The sequence below is a fragment of the Elephantulus edwardii genome, unplaced genomic scaffold, assembly GCF_000299155.1.
Source record: "Elephantulus edwardii isolate Elephantulus edwardi_28Jun2011 unplaced genomic scaffold, EleEdw1.0 scaffold00131, whole genome shotgun sequence".
NCBI lineage: Eukaryota > Metazoa > Chordata > Mammalia > Macroscelidea > Macroscelididae > Elephantulus > Elephantulus edwardii.
The window spans coordinates 7743092-7760658 of NW_006399881.1; the positions used below are offsets into that span (position 1 = coordinate 7743092).

Sequence of the window (17567 nt, forward strand, 5' to 3'; positions counted from 1 at the left end):
TCTAGAAAATTGAACTGCAAACCTTATAGAAAATGCATGCCAGTAAGATCCCTTCAATGTACACAGTATTTATCCTTAATGACGTATAGAAGATTTGTTTTATGAAGGGGTAGTAACATTATTTGCACGCAGTCTCTCTTTAACTGATGGACTTATACTTGATCCACTGATTGGCACCTCGAACCTCAAAAGGTGGCTCAGTGGAGTAGATGTGATAGCCTAACTCTTCCAGGGCTGGTTCAGGATCAGCTGTAGCAAATTGGGCTGCATCTTCAATTTCCTTCCTTACTTCCACATCAATTTCCTAAAAATCAGATTACAATTTGAGATGTTCCTTCTTAATATTCTAATAATTTTGATGTTTTAAAGCACTGCAAAGAACTGTACCTTTAATTCTTCAATACTGGCAAGGTTGCTGTTCACCAATCTATCCTTGAGAAGCCTAATAGGATCACTTTTGCTTCTTACTTCTTGAATTTCTTCACGTGTACGGTAACTAAAGCAAGGAAAACGTTATCAACAGTTAAGGGTTTCCATCTCAATGTCTATAGCACTGTAGCTATGTTGGAGCTCTATTTTCTAACGAGTAACCACATATTTCAGAGTTCCTATGTTCTACAGGACATGGCAATCGTCCTTCTTTGTATGTTAAACATTGCTGCCCCAGAAAGGTGCCTTTCCCCCTTAAGGCATCAGCGAAGGAAGGATAGGCAGATTCTGCCTTTAAAATACATCCTTTAAAATAATAGCCCAAGTAAGGAACAGTGTTACCACTATTTCAAGTGTAAGCCCTAGAACAATTATTTTTGTTTTAATTTATTGCCTGTACCAAATTCTTGGACATTTCAGAATGTTTTCATGTTGTAAATTATTTAGAATGTAAAGATGACTGGTGTCTTTTCACACACAAATCGCAGGGATTTACATCTCTTACCTGATTCCCGGGTCACTCATACTGTGCCCATGGTAACGGTACGTCTGCAGCTCCATCACAATGGGTCCCTGTGACAAACAAGATGTGATTTTATATGAAGACTTGCTTTCAGTAGTTCTGGTGTTAAGTTGGAGTCTGTTTATAAGAGGCACTCCCAGAGGTGGAAATCCATCCCCCCCTGGCCCTAGAGCCCCTCATCTATATTCAAACCACATGCTGCAACTCCTTAACCTTTGGACACTTTGCCTCCGGAGATACTGGTTCTCATTTGTATCATTAACTGACACCCTGCTATGGGGTAGGTGTCACTGACTTAAGAAAAAAATTTTGATGGTACTCAGGAGCTGCCATGGCAAGTTAAAATGTATACATACAACAAGCCCTTCAATTGGGGGAAGAGATTAAACAAAAAGCAAATGCTAACGTAATATTTCTAAAGGGATGCAAAGATGCCTGACAGACAAATGTTACTGGGAATCATTAGTTCTGTAGCCTAAAAACTCATCTTACCTTTCCAGACCTGCAGTATGCAGCTGCAAATTTTGTAGCCTCCCGGACACACAGGACATCCATTCCATCTACCTGTTCATAAATAGCGAAAGGGTGTAAGTTTTAGGCTGTGTACTGAAAGGCCAATACTTCCAACGTCAACACCTCCAAACCACCATTGCTCCTTGGGAGAAAGAGGCAGCCGTCTGCCCCATTTAAGGTGTTCACCCTTATTTTTGTTTTAGGGAGCCCTTACCCGCAGTCCAGGGATAAAATCGCCTCTCTTATAGTAGTCGGTGCTGGCTGCTGCTCTCTCCACAGATGTGCCCATTCCGTAGCGGTTGTTCTCGCAGACGAAAATACAGGGCAGTTTCCACAAAGCTGACATATTATAAGCTTCAAATATCTGACCCTGCAAGCAATCATAACATGTGTGGTGGTGGTTAAAAAGATCTAGAGTTTATTATCGGTTATTGTGCAATCTTAACAGGAAAAGGCACCCAATTTATACAGCTTGATCATGTGGGAATAGGTGAGTAAAGAATGGTTCTCAGTCCTAATGCAACCATGGATAGTAGCTTGACGAGGATGAGTGTAGAAGCAATGGAGGCAATTTGACACTACAGTAGGAGCGCTCTGTATGGGGAGTTCTGGTGGCGCCAATCCAAAGGCAGCCACTTTGAATTCACTAGGTGGCGCTAGGGAGAAAAATGGACAAAAACCAGTTGGAGGGCCTGTAATGTGTTGGAAGGTTAGAAAAAGGTGCCCTTTACAAATGTGGGAAGGGGAATTCGTAAACACAGAAAACATACCTGATTAGCCGCACCATCCCCGTAGAGAGCCAAACAGATCTCATCTTTGCCATTGTACTTGCAGGCCAGCGCAATGCCAGCTCCCAGGGGCACCTGCCATTAAGGACGACCAAGAAAGGAATCCGTGATTTGAGGACCAAAAGACTGCTCTGGCTAGAATTTGTAAAATGGCACTCTCGCAGCAAACATCTTGTACCCTACACCCAGTTATTTTAAAAAAATAATAAACTGAAGAGGTAATATGATTGTTGTATCTAGCTAAAACCAATGACATTTCTGCTTATAAAAATATGTCCAGCTAGTCCCACTTTAAACCTAGGTGGTTCCCATGCAAGTTTAGGCTTCTAATGCTCTCAGTCTCGTGGCTCTGGAGTATAATGTACGTGACATGTTTGGAAGGCAGCCCTTGCGCACCTGAGCTCCCACAATGCCATTGCCCCCGTAGAAGTTCTTGGCGTACATATGCATGGATCCTCCTTTTCCTTTAGCACAACCTCCTCTTCGTCCTAGAGATGGCAGAATACACGTGAGCATCAAATACACACCCCCAAAAGTTAGTGAGAAAGCACAGCTCCTAAGGTAATCAGATTCCAGCAAACCTGTGCCTCCTCATGTTGTTGTTATGTGCCGTCGAGTCGCCTGCGACTCATAGCGACCTTACGTACAACAGCCGTAAACTAGGCTCTGTCCTGTGCCAATCTCATTGCCTGTGACACACCCATCCCAATTATCCCAGCCACTGAATCACTCCACACTCCCCAGCATGATTTCCCACCCTCTCCAAGGACCAGTGTCTCCTTATAGCATGTCGAAAGTATGTTAGATAGAGCCTCAGAATCCTTGCCTCCAAGGAGTAGCCACGTTTAACCCTTTCCTGGACAAATCTGTTGTTTTCCTAGCAGTCCATGGTATTCTCAATACTCTTCTCCAGCACCACAGCTCAAAGGCTGTGAATTTTCCTTGTATCCTCCTTGGTCATTGTCCCACTCTCTGATGCGTGACAAGTGATTGCATAGACCATGGCCTGTATCAGACGCACCTTAGTCTACATAGAGACACTGTTGCTCTTCAGTAGTTTGGAGAGGTCCCTAACAACAGACTTTCCCATGGCAATGCACCTTTTAATTTCCTGGCTGCTGGTGCCAAGACTGTTGACTATGGAGCCAAGCAAACTAAAGCTGTGTACAATCTCAATCTCTTCAACATCCATCCTGATGCTGCCAATTGGTCCAGTGGTGAGAATCTTTGTCTTCTTGACATTGAGCCTCAATCCATATTGTAGGCTGCAGTCCTTGACACTCTGCAGCAGGCGCTTCAGCTCCTCTTCACTTTCAGCAAGCAGGGTTGTGTCATCCGCATAACGCAGGTTGTTGAGAAATCGTCCACCAATCTTGACCCCACATTTCTCCTCATAGAGCCCAGCCTCCCTGATAATCTGTTCTGGTTGAAAAGGCATGGAGATAGGATGCATCCCTGGCTGTTTTGACAAAGATGCGGTTTGATCCTCTCATGCGGTTTACTGTGTGTGCAAACGCACTGGAGGATCAGTTATGAGTTGATTCTGACTCAATGGTATATAACAGCAGCAGCATGTGGTGCATTCTATGGAGTCTTTTATCCGACTGACTCGGGTAGGTTCCCCTCTCCCCCTTAAAAATGGTAATCACATTATTAAGTTATTATTAAATGTTATTAATTTTCCCCTTATGTAAATCACTAGCAAACCTGTTAGCTCTGCGAGAATTTCTCGGACGGAAAGACCACGAGTAAAGGTAAAGCCGTGAGCCCGGTAGGCTGTAATGAGATGATCTGTGGGATTGATACCAGCCTCAAGTCCCACGCAGCACGCCTCCTGCATTGAAGAAACAGGGAGGTTAACACAGTTCTAGAAAAAAAGTCACTTAGGCTATCCCAACGCAAAAAGGGTAAGGTCCAAACTAGAAGCCATTCACTACAACAGAAGACCTGGGGTTTTTCTATCCTTAACAGGTGTTTAAAGGCAAACCAGGGGGGAAAATTGGTATGATTGGGATAAGGGACACCTGACCCAAATCAGGGTTATTAGTTGGTTAGTACTTTCATCTGTGGAGGGCGAGAAGAACCAAGGATTGAAGAAATAAGCCCCTAAAAAAAAGGCATGTGCTCATTTGAAACCTGGATAGTGTTGTGGAAAGGTGATGTGTTCTCAACATCCAAGGACAGAGGTTTGAGGTAAGGAGCAATGGGTAGAGAGGGGGTCCTTCTCATATATAAGGCAAGGCAAAAAGAAATGAATACACTCACCTGACCATCACACAGGTGGCAGAAGCCGCGGATGACTTTCTGTTTATAAAGCTGATCAGCCTTTAATTCCATCCGGCGGACAGTCTGCATCATTCTGTAGTATTTGAGGCCATCCTCCCTGGTGAGCACAGCTGTAGCAGGGGGGCCCTCTTCCAGTCGATGAACATCACATTTCTTAAACAAAGTAAGGCATTTACCTCCCATTTATTAAATGGTAAACAGTGCTGCTTCACTCTACAAATCTAGCTCTAACTTTAAAACTTTAAATGAAAAGCAGCAAAGATTTGAGAGAAGTGGTCCATGCTGCTTCTGATTCTGTCAATATACAAACTTTCCTGTTGGATGCGATGGGTTTTTTGGGAAAGGGAGTCTTGTCAATGATAACTTTCACTTCCCCCGTCCTTAGTTTTCCCATTTAACAATCATACACATTTTGTGTTGTGACACTGGCTGCAATCTTTATATAACACCTTCCCCACTCCCTTGGGTTCCCAGGTTCAAATCATCCTTTCCTGCTCCTTTTCAGAGTTTTGTGGTTGCTTTCAAACAGTTGATTTTAACAAGAAACACACTCCTCCCTGGTGTTATTAAAAGCTAAAAATAAATACTATTAACTCCTGTCAATGAATCAATGACCTTAAATCAGTTGAATTCAGTATTTATTACATCTACTTCAATTAAATATAGTTCTAACCTTAGGTTATACAAATATGACACTAAAAATTAGCTCAAATAGTGTTCAGGAAAAGAACATTACATACTGAGATACATACATCGCAGTCATAGAAGGCAGTTACAACTAAGATGAGAAATGCACATTGTTCTAGTTACTAAAAAATCATCTCAGTCTAGTAGTGACATTAAAATTACCATCAAATCACAGTTATGTAGAGAGTTTTACTTACATTATGAAAAATGGAAGTGAAGGGAAATTAATGAAAAATACTTTACAATACTTCTTTATGATCTCCATTTCTGGTCAATTCTCTTAAGCTATGGACCCAATTGGGGCAAAATGCAGATTTTAGAGACCATTTCACAGAATAGTTTTTCATTTTTTAGTAAAAATTGCTATTTTAATGCAAGTTAACAGAAAAGTTGGATTTTCACAAGACTAATTTTTTACAAATGCTAGTGAGTAAGGGCATTTATCAGAAGTGGCTCATTTATTCTGGAAAATTCCTGTCACTGTTGTGTTTCCCATGCCACCTCCGGTCAGTAAACTAGAGAGAGTTTCAAAGATTGGAGTTTGGAAACAAACTGATGCTTTAGAAGAAACTCGAAGTGTACCTATGGAAAACACAAATGAACACACTTCTTACCTTAATTTCGAATATAGCATCATTTGCAAAGTTACGGGATGCCAAAAGCACTCTGCTAGCCTTTAAAAACCAAGAAAATACATAAATTAATACATTTCCCGTTTTTTTCTCTCATTTAACCCATTCACGTATGGTTTCTGTTCTTTAAAAACTATTACTAGGTAAAGATCATTTCCATGTTCCACAACCCTAGGATGAACAGGTTCTGATGATGATAGTCTGTTTTCATTTCTTTTCCACTTTTCATTCCAGGAAAACGATCATGCTATTGCTCTAAGACTGGAATGAGAAAGACCCAGGAGAATGCATAGTTCACACTAAATAAAAGACACAAAAACCAACACAAAGCCGATAAAGTTCAGAATCACTGGGATGTTGAAGGTGTCAAGCCATGATTTTGTGGGAAACTAGATTCATGTACCACAGTACCAAGAAAGAACATCTTTTCACCCTTTGTGAAGCAAGAGCTATATCTACATTATCCCCAGCATTAATGGTGATAAGGAAGTTCAAGGGCTGTAATTCAAGTTGCTCAACCAGGACAGCTTCCTGAATGTGCACACAGGTACCTCAGCCTTCAGCCTAGCAGCTTTTCAAAGCTCTTAGACCCTCCAAATCCTGTCATTCCCCACCCCCCACCCCCCCCGGACTTCAAACAAACTTGGACAAAGGCTCCTAGCTAGTTTTGCTTCCATGGGACAGGAGTCCCAAGGCCAGCTCTGTCCTGGATTGGTCTCTGGTTCTCTATTACAGCTGCTGCTCCTGCAGGCCCTGGTCTGAGGGTAGCAAGAATTTTCATCCCCAAAGGACTCACACTGAATTCACTCAATTTAATGGGAAGACTAGCCAATCCCCTTTTGAACAGACCAGCATACCCGTATCCATCCATATGGCAAAGTCAAACTCAATGGCTATGAAAGTCATTTTGGACAATGAACCCTTGACAGCACATTCAGTTTTCAACATGTAGTCCTGGAATTTTAATAAGCCCCAGTGTATCCATGCGTTTGCTAATCTTCCATTCAATTCCCTATATTGGGACCTTTTTTACCCTTCCCAAATAATCCCTGCTTTGGCTCATTAGTTAGTGAACCTTCAACATCTGAAGTATACCAGCAGCAAGAGAGATGGCAAACCCTAAAATAATTTACACATTTTTCAAAAAGAAAGTTGACAACAAATGGGTTAAAAAAACCATGGTACAGTCACACAAATGCTATATTGCCCAGCACTGAAAAATACTGAACTTATAAAACATTACACAGCACAGAGGAGCCTGGAGGACATTATGCTGAGTGAAATATCTCAGTCACAAAAGGACAAATACTGCACAACACCACGGTTATAAATCAAACATATGGGAGGGAGGTTTGGACAAGAATGGGAAAATAGTGACTAGTACTGAACACTGCATTAGAGCAAAAGAGGGGAAGAACTATTTGAAAGGAATATATGATTAAGCATTATATGCATGACAACAATCTGGGACAAGGGATGCATTGTAGGGAGGCCTGGGGGGGGAACAAATTGTGCAACAATGGGAAAAAAACCATTTTTCATGTTTAAAAAAATTAATTACCTTCTCTATGTAGCAAGAAATAAAGAATCTGTTCACTTTTATTTTGAACAACTTAAAGCTTACTCTAGTGGCCAATTGTTAAGAAGCTGCACTGTCAACCAAAAGGCACATATAGAAGAAAGATAGGCAATCACCTCCCATGGGATTTACTTCAGGAAAATCAGCTATGGGTCAGTTCTGACTCGGAACAGGGCAACACACAGAGAAGCCTGATAAAGCTCCTCCAGAGCCCTAGAAGAGAGACAATTGTTGCCCTCTTGATGGTGGCTGTCAACATAGAGGGTGACAGAGTGGCAAGCTTGGGAAAGACTTTCTTGTATTGCTGAGTTCTCAGCACTGTTCATGGCAAAACTATGACGTGGCTAAAGTCTAGGTTAGATCACACACACACAAACTCAATATACTGATAGATACTACGCCATTTCAGTCACACTCCAGTATATTGTCTCTGAATGTTTTCATACACTGCAATGCAAACATGCATCTATCATAGGGACTGCAATCAGATCACATTAAAAAATGTTTGCAGTGTTCATAAAATACATTTATTCTCCAAGTTCTAAAACTAGATAGACATTTTGCTGAAAAGGGTTAAGGATGACCTCAGTGTACAGTTCAACTGTACAAAGCAAAAGGCAGTAAGCTAACAACTAGTTCCTTCAGCTATCAGTCAATATTCCACTATCTCATAACAAGCAGTGAGAAGTCTGCTGAAGGGAAACTAACACTGAACTACCAGAAAGAAATAGTTTTCGTTAACTTAATAGTGAAGGGTTCATGAATCTAAGTAAAGAAAAATTGATACTTTGGAGAGAAGGATGAGAAAAGGCAAGACAGGAAAAGTTACATTTTGCAATCAGAAGATTGGCATGTTATTTTTGGCAGGTAATTATTTTGTAAAGCCAGAAATACACATTGTATTGCAAAATAAAGACATTTAAGGCATCACAATTCTTAGAACTACAGACCAAACCAGCTGGACAACAATGACAAGAAAAGGCAAATCCTTTTCTTTCTGTCCTAAGATCCGAACAATGAAGGATGACAAGCAGTACTGGCTAAGACCAGGAAGCAATCTACTTTCTCCCCTTGCTTCGTCTCAGTACAGTCAGAGTTAAATGAGATGCCTGTTTGACAGAGATCAGGGCTAATCCATAATTTTTTTTTTTCCTCCTTCAAATGTTGCAAGACCTACTGGTGCTGGTTAAACTCTCTGGCTGTGAACCAAGAGACTGTCACTTAGAACTCACCACCTGGCTCGGAGAAGAAAGATGTGGCCATTTGCTGCCTTAAAGATTTATGGGGCGGTTCTACTCTGTCCTTCCTCTAGGGTCAACTATGAATCAGAACTCACATACTGGTGGTGGACTGGGTTTGTATGGCTTTAAAAGTTTGGACAACAAAGAAACCTTAAGTTTCTAATACATGAGGACCAAATTCCAGGTTCTAACTACTACTGAAAAAAAAAAATCTCACAAAATGACAAGTAAGACTATTAACACAAAGAATAAAAATTTCAGCTGTGATTCCATCTTCTTACATAAAACAGAACTCTGAAAGATCTCAACCTCATACAAAGATGAAAATTACAAGAGCTCAAGTAATGTCAGTTACACTGGGCTCTTCTGGCTTTTAGAGATTCTGAACAAATGTACATTAACTCATACAAAACCAATGCCCAGAAACACACACTTTCTAAAAGAAGAGCTAAAGAAACCCATGATAGAAGACACTGTAGCAAAAACCTCCCGACCAAGACAGCAAAAGAGAAAATTCTCCCAAACATTTTCATAACTGACTATTAAAAACAAACAAAAACCAAACACAAAATACAGAAAAGGTCACTTCTTAAGTCATTTTTTAAGGCTAGAATTATGATACCAAAGCTACTAAAAAAAACCCGACCAAATAAGGATCAATATCCTTAACAAATATAAATGCAAAACTCCTCTACAACATATTAACAAACTAAATCCAGAAGCCTATTAAAAAATATAACCCAGGCTTGAAAAGGCAGTTCAACATGAGAAAAATCAAAGTAATAACAGATTAACAGAACAAAGGAAACAAACCACATGACCATCCAAATTGACAGAGAAGCAATTTGACAAAATCCAACACCCTTTCATGATAAACACTCAAAGAACTAGGAAATAGAAGGTAAAGTCCTCAGTAAGATTAAGGGTAATAGTGAAAAAACCCACAGCTTAAACATACTTTGTGGAGATAGAGATCTTTCACATTAAGATACTGAACAAGACAAGGATGTCTCTTCCCACCACTGCTAGTCAACACTGGACAGGAAGTTTGAGCCACAGGAATCAGGCAAGAAAAAGAAGGGAAAGGTATCCAAATAGAGAAGGACAGAAGTAAAACTATGCTTTCTCCAATCAGAATATATCCTATTAACAGAAAATCTCAGTGATCACAAAAGAAGCTACTAAACGTAATATGAGTCGAGGTACAAGGCCAGGGCCAAAAATCATTTGGGTTTCTAAACACCAGCATTCTGAAAATAATTACAGAAACATTAATCTTTGTAAATTACTTAGGAATCATCTATTTCTTCTTCTTTGGCTCTGGTTGTTGGTGCATATATCTGGATGATAGGAGTGTTCACTGGACTTCCTTGTAAGCATATGGATATAATCCTATCACTCACAATGTTGTACTTCAAGATGGACCTAGAAATTTCTTTTTTGACTATGAAAGCAACTCCATTTTTCCTCACCTTTTCATCTCCAGAATAATATATCATATGATCATCTGACTCGAAATGCCCCATGCCAGTCCATCTCATCTCTCCAATGCCTAGTATGTCAATATTTATGTGTTCCATTTCTTTCTTAACAATTTCTAATTTTCCTACATTCATGGAGACAGAATGACTGAATTTTGCACAATCAATGACTTATTCATTGCAAATATGTTTAAGAGACATAAGCGCAGGTTATACACATGGATTTCACCTGATGGTATGCATAGGAATCAGATCGATTAAATCTGTGGAAAAAAACACTGGAGAAGCTCAATATCAGCTGTGAAAACTAGGCCAGGGGCTGATTGTGGAACAGACCACCAACTACTCATATGCAAGTTCAAGGTGAAGCTGAGGAAAATGAAACCGAATCCACAGGAGCCAAAATATGACTTTGATTTCATACCACCTGAATTTCAGAATCATCTCAGGAACAGGTTTGAGGCCTTGAACACTAATGAGAGAAGACCAGATGAGTTGTGGGAGGATGTTAAATGTATCCTCCAGGAAGAGTGCAGGCGGTCATTACAAAGACAGAAGAGGAAGAAAAGACCAAAATGGATGTCAGAAGAAACTCTGCAGATTGCACTGCAATGTAGATAAAGTTTGCGTCTTAGAAAATTTCTATTACTTATACTCAACTAAAGAATGGGGATTAAATGAAATAAAAGTATGGATATCTATCCTAGTGACAATATATTAAGAGCCCAGTAAAAGATGCATAAACAGATGTGTTTCATCTCATGTTGTCAATGTGATTTTCAGGTAGATTTTCCACTTAGATTCTAATAACTGATTAATCAGATTGATTTGCAGTTATTTGGGTCAGACTTTTGTTCCAGATTGAACTGTGTCCCCCTACAAGTTTTCATGAAGTCCTATCCTGTGAACATGAAGCTTTTGGGAGAAAGAGTTTTCATTATACTAATTAGGTCATACCAGAGGAAGGAGGATACTAATCACATTTGAGAGAAAGATGATTACAGAATGCTCTTACAGAAAGGGCAGAGAAGACATAAACACATGGGAGAGAAGGGAGACAAATTAATGCCACTTGGGGACCACCAAGGTTTGCTGGCGGACACCGGAAGCTAGGGGAGGGGCCCATAAAAGGAACCCACAAAGCCAAGACTTTATTTTGGACTCTTATCCTGAACAACTGTGAGAAAATAAATGTCCATTCATTAAATCTACCCGCTTGTGACATTATATTAAAGTAGCACCAGAAAAGAGATTCTTAGAAAAATTATCATTGCTGAGAGCTGGAATTAATTCACAGCTGATCCTCCAGGGGGTTTTCAGAAGAGACTGCCCATCCTTCTGCTGAGCAGCTGGTGGATTTGAACCACAAGCCTTGGAATGGTGGCACAACTCCTTACCCACTACATCACAACTGGTACCTTTTGATGATCTGCGCCCATACCACCCAGAACTACTCCAAAGTCCTGAGGAGTTTCTTGATGCAGTCAAAACTTGTTATACCAAGTTCTGTTACACTAACAAGTTACTACACCAAATACTACTACATACATCACAGCTCACTCCAAAGGTCACAGCAATTTAGATGCTATAAAACAGGGCTATCAATAGCACTAACCCTAACTAATAACTCCTAACCCCCAGGCATCCAACAGTGCCACTAGTGTGAGCATGTACTTTGTGTACACATAACGGAAAGAGCAGTTCCCTCAGGGTTTGAGTTTGACTGCTTTTAAATTAACTACCAAGATTAGCTCATGCTGATAAACAAACAAACAAAAAAAACAAAAACAAAAAAAAAAAAAGGAAAGAACTGGGTTTCTTAGAAGCTCATGTGTCTCAAGCTAAACCCTTCAAGCTGCAGGCACAGGTATACTAAACCTGGCCAGCAATGAATTACAACCGCTGTGATCCGACGACCACGACATAACCAAAATAGAAACAGCCACCTCGAAACGAGATTAGTGGAAGGAAGGGACGGCAAGGAGCACGGAAAAGTTCAAAAACACACCAAGTAATTATTTACACATATCTGTGCCTGTGAATATAGTAATACTGAAAACACCTCTGTTATGAATACTGGTTGGATTAAACAACGACCGGTAACAGCATTTAACATATATTGGACCTATTACGTGCGAAGCACTGTTCGGAAAGGTTTAGGGTCATCGAACTCGTATAAACTGTTAACCTATGAGATAGACACTTTTATTCTCTCCATTTTAGAGATGGGGATCGGGAAATTGAAAGCCTGCCTAAAGTCACGGGGCTAGTACATGAAGGGTGAGGCTGGGGTTTGCCTCAAATCACTCTGTCTCCAGACTCCATGCTCTTTAACTACTGAGAGCTATATACGGCCCAAAGGAATGAAATACTTAAAATACCGGGGAGGGGGGGAGGGAAGGAGTGTCAACTTGACAGAAACGGCTCCCTTTTCTGCATTTAGTAACCAAGTCGGATTTCTACAGCACACCTGCATGCTGGGTTCTCTCAACTGTCACTTCGTTCCGGACAGCGCTGCCCTTTACCAATCTAGCCGGCAGGCTGGGCCGCCGCTCCAGCGGTAAATAAGGATGTTCCAGCATGGGTCCCCCTCAACCCAGGGGGAGGCTCGGGGTGCTCAGCAAGGAGGCAAAACTAAAGTCTGTGGCTCCCGCCGCCCACCGCCCGGCTCAGCCCTAGCCCCTGCCCGCAACATGCCGAAAAGCCAGTTCGTCTGGCTAACTGTTCACGTCGCGAGACTCGCCTAGCCACCCACCAGACCCACATGCTGCCTCACAGGCTTCTGGGCGGCGCTCGACAACACGCGAGAAAGGGCGGCAAGCATCTTCTGCATGGAGCGCAGGGTAGCGGCAGAGAGGGCTCCGAGACGACAGCCCTTGGTGTCCTCGAGTCTCCTTCAGGTCCCCGGAGCACACACAACACCTAAACTACAGCTCAGTGAAGGGGATTTAATGCGTCTGGTTTGGCCTCAGGCCAACCAAGACAGTTTCCTGGAAACGCCACGCCCCTTGGTACCTGCGCCCACCCCCATTGGCTATAGCGCCAGTAGAGGCGGGCAAGAGGGTCAGGGCGTTACCACGTGGCCAGGGGGTGATGGGGGCGGGACTTCAGGAAAGTAAGTGGAGCCCCGCCTCCTCAGTCCAGCTTCACGCTATACTCTGCAGCGCCTCCTTCCTCATAAATCAAGATTGTGCGCCCCTTGTGAGCCCAATCCAGCTGGGGCCGCAGATTTGTACCTCTGCCTGAATAAGCAAGATAATAATTAACAGCAGAGCCAAAAGAAAAGAGTATCTTGTTTCTATATATGCTTCTTTACAGCCTTGCATACAGCCTTTGGGGGTAGTTCCTTTATGGTCTCTAGAAGTCAGAATCAACTTTATGGCCAAGGGCTTGGTGTGATCTTTAGCTATGATTCAGCTACCTACTTGCTTTTAAGAGGTAACAGCTGTTTAGTAAACAAACTAGTATAATAATAATAAAAGAGATAACAGTTGTTGTAAAATACTACCCTGTCTACTGGAGCTGGAACCTCTGGGTGGCTAGCCACTGAATTACTACAAGAAGGCTGGCATTTGGAACTCAGAGGTTTATCAGCAGAAAGGCCAGGCAACCTGCTTTACAACACTCACAGCCTTGGAAACACGACGGAGCAGTTCTACTCTGCGCACATGGGACTGGAAACGACTGGAGGACAGTCCACAACTGATTCTCACTCTCAAGAGTGAAACTGTGTGATACAAAAAGAAACCCACAGAAGCAATTCTTGACTGTATTCAGAATAGTCCCCCAAGCAACAATCAGTGCGCCGCACATGCATGCATATGCACTCGAGCTTCTATTTGACCAGCTGCATGAAGGAGCTAAGGCCCTGGATGTAGGGTCTGGAAGTGGAATCCTTACAGCCTGTTTTACACGTATGGTTGGCTCTAGTGGAAAAGTCATAGGAATTGATAACATTAAAGAATTAGTAGATGACTCAATAAATAATGTCAGAAAGGACGACCCGATGCTCTTGTCTTCAGGGAGAGCACAGCTAGTTGTGGGGGATGAAGAATGGGTTACGCCGACGAAGCCCGGTACGATGCTATTCACGTAGGAGCTGCAGCCCCCGTGGTGCCCCAGGCGCGAATAGACGAGTTAAAGCCTGGTGGAAGGTTGATATTGCCAGTGGGTCCAGCAGGAGAAAACCATATGCTGGAGCAGTATGACAAGCTCCAAGATGTCAGTGTCAAGATGAAGCCTCTGATGGGAGTGATATACGTGCCTTTAACAGATAAAGAGAAGCAGTGGTCCAGGGATGAACTGTAAAAGCACCATCAGCTTGACCAGTCCATAATGCCCCAGTGGATTGCTCATCTCAGTCCTCAGCTTTTCGAAAACCAACAGCATCACAGCTTGTTTTGGACTTTGTTACACTATTATTTTCAGCATGAAAATGTGTGGTTTTACCAAGTTTCTAAATCTTAAAGAGGCACAGAGCCAAACTGGTAGAGGAAGGATGTAGAGTTTAAATTTGTGTATTATTCCTTTAACATGCCCATATTTTACTTTAAAATATTAAAAGAAGCAGTTCTACAAAATGGAAAAAAAAAAAAAAAAGAATAGTCCCAAGGCTGAGGGAATGTTCTGTCCATGTGGGATTGCCCTGGGGAGACCACATTCAGGTTTGGGCTCCACATTTTTTAAGAATAATAAACGTGAATTTTAGCGGTCAGGATGGCAAGAGAAGGAAGAATATGATTTGTGCGGAATGATAAGAACTTGGAACACAGACTGATTTAGGGTGCACCAGGTTTATGTAAAGGGCCCTGATGCTGCAGTGATTAAAGCACTTGGCTAGGAACTGCAAAGTCGGCCGTTTGAACCCATCAGCTGCTCTAGCAAGTCCCTCATGGATCTGTTCCTTGCCATCATCACTCCAGAATCCAGCCTACTGGAAAAGCCTCTGTATGGAACTAAGGTTAGCTCATAAACACAGAAGGAAGAGGTCACTTCAGCTGGCTCTTGAATCTTCTGCCCACAAGTAATATGTATCACTTCCCTTTTGCTTATCCCCTTGTGAGGAAAGAGATCAGAAAATTGGGGAAAATAGCAAGACCAGACAATTGATGTCATTGCATGTTTCCTAGTCTATCATGCTGTAGAAGGAGGCGTGCTCTCTGTGCACATATATGAGAATAACATGACTCCAGTTCCACAGATAGGAACTCTGGCGGCTGTGTAGTAAGGGGTAATACTGTAAGCCCAAAGGCAAATGATTTTAATTCACCAAGACAATCTCCTTCAAGGTGATTTACAGCTTGCTAGAGGGTCATTTATGAGTCAGTTTTGACAAGACAGCATATAACAGAAGAGTGCAAGTGACTATCGACAGCTTAGAGTTTCCATTATTGCAGGGAAGATAGAAGAGATCATAGAGCACATTTTAGCTTTCTGTCACATTTGTAATAAATTCCCACAAACTTTATGGCTGAAAATAACACAAATTAATTCCCTTTTTGTTATGGGAATCAGAAATCTGGAATCATTTTTGCTGAGTCAGAATCAAGACAATAGGGCCACACTGTCTGGAGGCTCTAAGCAGGGGTTGGAAGAGACCCACTTCCTTGTCTTTTCCTTCTAGTTGTTATTAGGTGCCATTTAGCTGATGTCTTCTCAAAATGATCCCATGTTAAGAAAACAAAACTGCTCCATAAGTTGGTTGGGTTTCCCCCACAAACCAAACATCTCACATATTAATTTGGTCAATCTCTTAATACGGAAACAAACAAACAAACAAAAACCACAAAGGAAGAAACTGAAAATTTCCCCATACACATTCAACTGATCAAACTGTGATGAATTTTGAAACTTCTTATGGTTAGGATGCCAGGGACCTTGGTATGATGGAATGTGAGTGAACCTGGGTGGGTGAGTATGTATATCATCACAGGCTCCCCTCAAAGGCCCAGCTTGATTCTTCTTCAAAGTCTCTTCATGGCATTTTACCAGATTTGATTGCCAGTTTCCACTGAAATCCTTCAGGGAATGGGGAAATTCTGTTTTTGATTCTTAGCCAGCAATCTGGATCTTGCAAGTCTTATGAGAAGGCACAGTAAGGATGGAAGTTAGGCACACTCAACATGATGGCAGAGAAAGGCTATCCCGTTGGGTTTCCTAGGCAGTGATATTTCTGGAAACACATTGCCAGGCCTTTCCTTGGCAGAGCTGTGGGGTGTGTTTGAGCTCCCTTACTAGGACATGATGTCCTTCTCCAAAAACTATTCTTTTCCTAATAATATGTCCAAAGTACATGAAACCAAATCTTGACACCCTCACTTCTAAGGAGCATTCTGGCTACACTTTTCCAAGCGCTCTTTCTTCTGACAGTCCATGGTATTTGCAGTATTCCTCACCAACCCCAAAATTACAAGGCATAATTTCTTCTAAGGCTTCCTTATTTATTGTTAACCTTTCTTTTTTAAAAAAAAATTTTTTATTTTATTTTTTATTATTTGTGTGTGTGTGTGTGTGTGTACCATCAAATCAGATCTGACTGGTACAGGAGGAGATTGTCCCTCCTTCTCCAGCAGAGCATCTGGTGGATTTGAGCTGTGCACCTCTGGGATTGAACTACAGCTTTATTGTTGACCTTTCTAGTGCATATGTTGTTGTTGTTAGGTGCCATCAAGTATGACTCTTAGCAACCCTATTAACAGCCAACCTGAAACATGCCCTATCCTGTGCTGTTCTCATCATTTCTGAGATACCAGAACCCATTACTGAAGTCACACTGTCAATCCATCTTGTTAAAGGTCTTCCTATCCTTTCCTGACCCTCCATCTTTCCAAGCACAATGTCCTTTTTCAAGAAGTAGCCTCATCTAGCTACACGTCCAAAGTATGAAAGAGGAAACATCATCACCCTTGCCTCCAAGGAGAACTCTGGCTACACCCTTTCCAGGATATAGCTCCCCCTCCCCCTCTCCCCTCGGCAGTCTGTGACCTATTCAGTTCTCTTCTCCAGCACCACTTCTCAAAGGCATCTCTTCTTCCACTGTCATCCTTGTTTACTGTCTAGCTCTCTGATGTGTAGCAGGTGACTGCAAAGACCATACCCTGAAGCAAGTGCACCTCAGTCCTCAAAATGACATCATTACTCTTCAATAATTAGAAGAGTTCCCTAACTGCAATCTTTCCCAGTGTAATATGTCTCCTGACTTCTTGACTGCTAGTACCAAGGACATTAAGTATGGATTTAAGCAAAATGAAGCTGTTGACAGTTTGAATCTCTTCACCATCCATCATGATGTTGCCTATCGGCCCAGTGGTATCTTTGTTTTCTTGACATTCAGATGAAATCCATACCAAAGACTGCATTCCCTGGTCTACTGCAGCAAGTGCTTCAACTACTTCTCACTTTCAGCAAG

The 17567-nt window shown here is 41.8% G+C and overlaps 1 protein-coding gene and 1 pseudogene across 3 annotated transcripts; one reads left to right on the top strand and one right to left on the bottom strand.

The window, feature by feature from the left end:
• Positions 1–133: 133 nt before the first annotated feature.
• PDHA1 (pyruvate dehydrogenase (lipoamide) alpha 1) lies at positions 134–13016 on the bottom strand. Of its 3 annotated transcripts, none has more exons than XM_006893798.1 (11): positions 12936–13016; positions 5841–5900; positions 4519–4692; positions 3961–4087; positions 2650–2741; positions 2236–2328; positions 1680–1835; positions 1445–1516; positions 935–1002; positions 388–496; positions 134–304 (listed from the first exon to the last, which is right to left on the bottom strand). In XM_006893798.1, the coding sequence occupies exons 1-11, from the start codon at positions 12990–12992 to the stop codon at positions 140–142; spliced, it is 1173 nt and encodes a 390-aa protein (XP_006893860.1). In that variant the 5' UTR covers positions 12993–13016; the 3' UTR covers positions 134–139. The 3 variants fall into 3 exon arrangements, with proteins under 3 accessions (XP_006893860.1, XP_006893859.1, XP_006893861.1); XM_006893797.1 differs by having other exon boundaries at positions 140–304; positions 3961–4120; positions 12936–12992; XM_006893799.1 differs by lacking the exon at positions 2236–2328 and having other exon boundaries at positions 140–304; positions 12936–12992.
• Positions 13017–13252: 236 nt separating this feature from the next.
• On the top strand, positions 13253–14467 carry LOC102872603 (annotated as a pseudogene).
• Positions 14468–17567: the final 3100 nt, after the last annotated feature.

What these genes read in the sequence shown, in the direction of transcription:
- PDHA1 (XM_006893797.1), bottom strand. Translation starts at nt 12,992, where the DNA reads ATGCAGAAGATGCTTGCCGCCCTTTCTCGCGTGTTGTCGAGCGCCGCC. An exon ending in AATTCTCGCAGAGCTAACAG is followed by an intron (nt 2,742 to 3,960) that starts GTTTGCTAGTGA and finishes TGCCATCTCTAG; the next exon opens with GACGAAGAGGAGGTTGTGCT. An exon ending in ATTTTATCCCTGGACTGCGG is followed by an intron (nt 1,517 to 1,679) that starts GTAAGGGCTCCC and finishes ATTTATGAACAG; the next exon opens with GTAGATGGAATGGATGTCCT.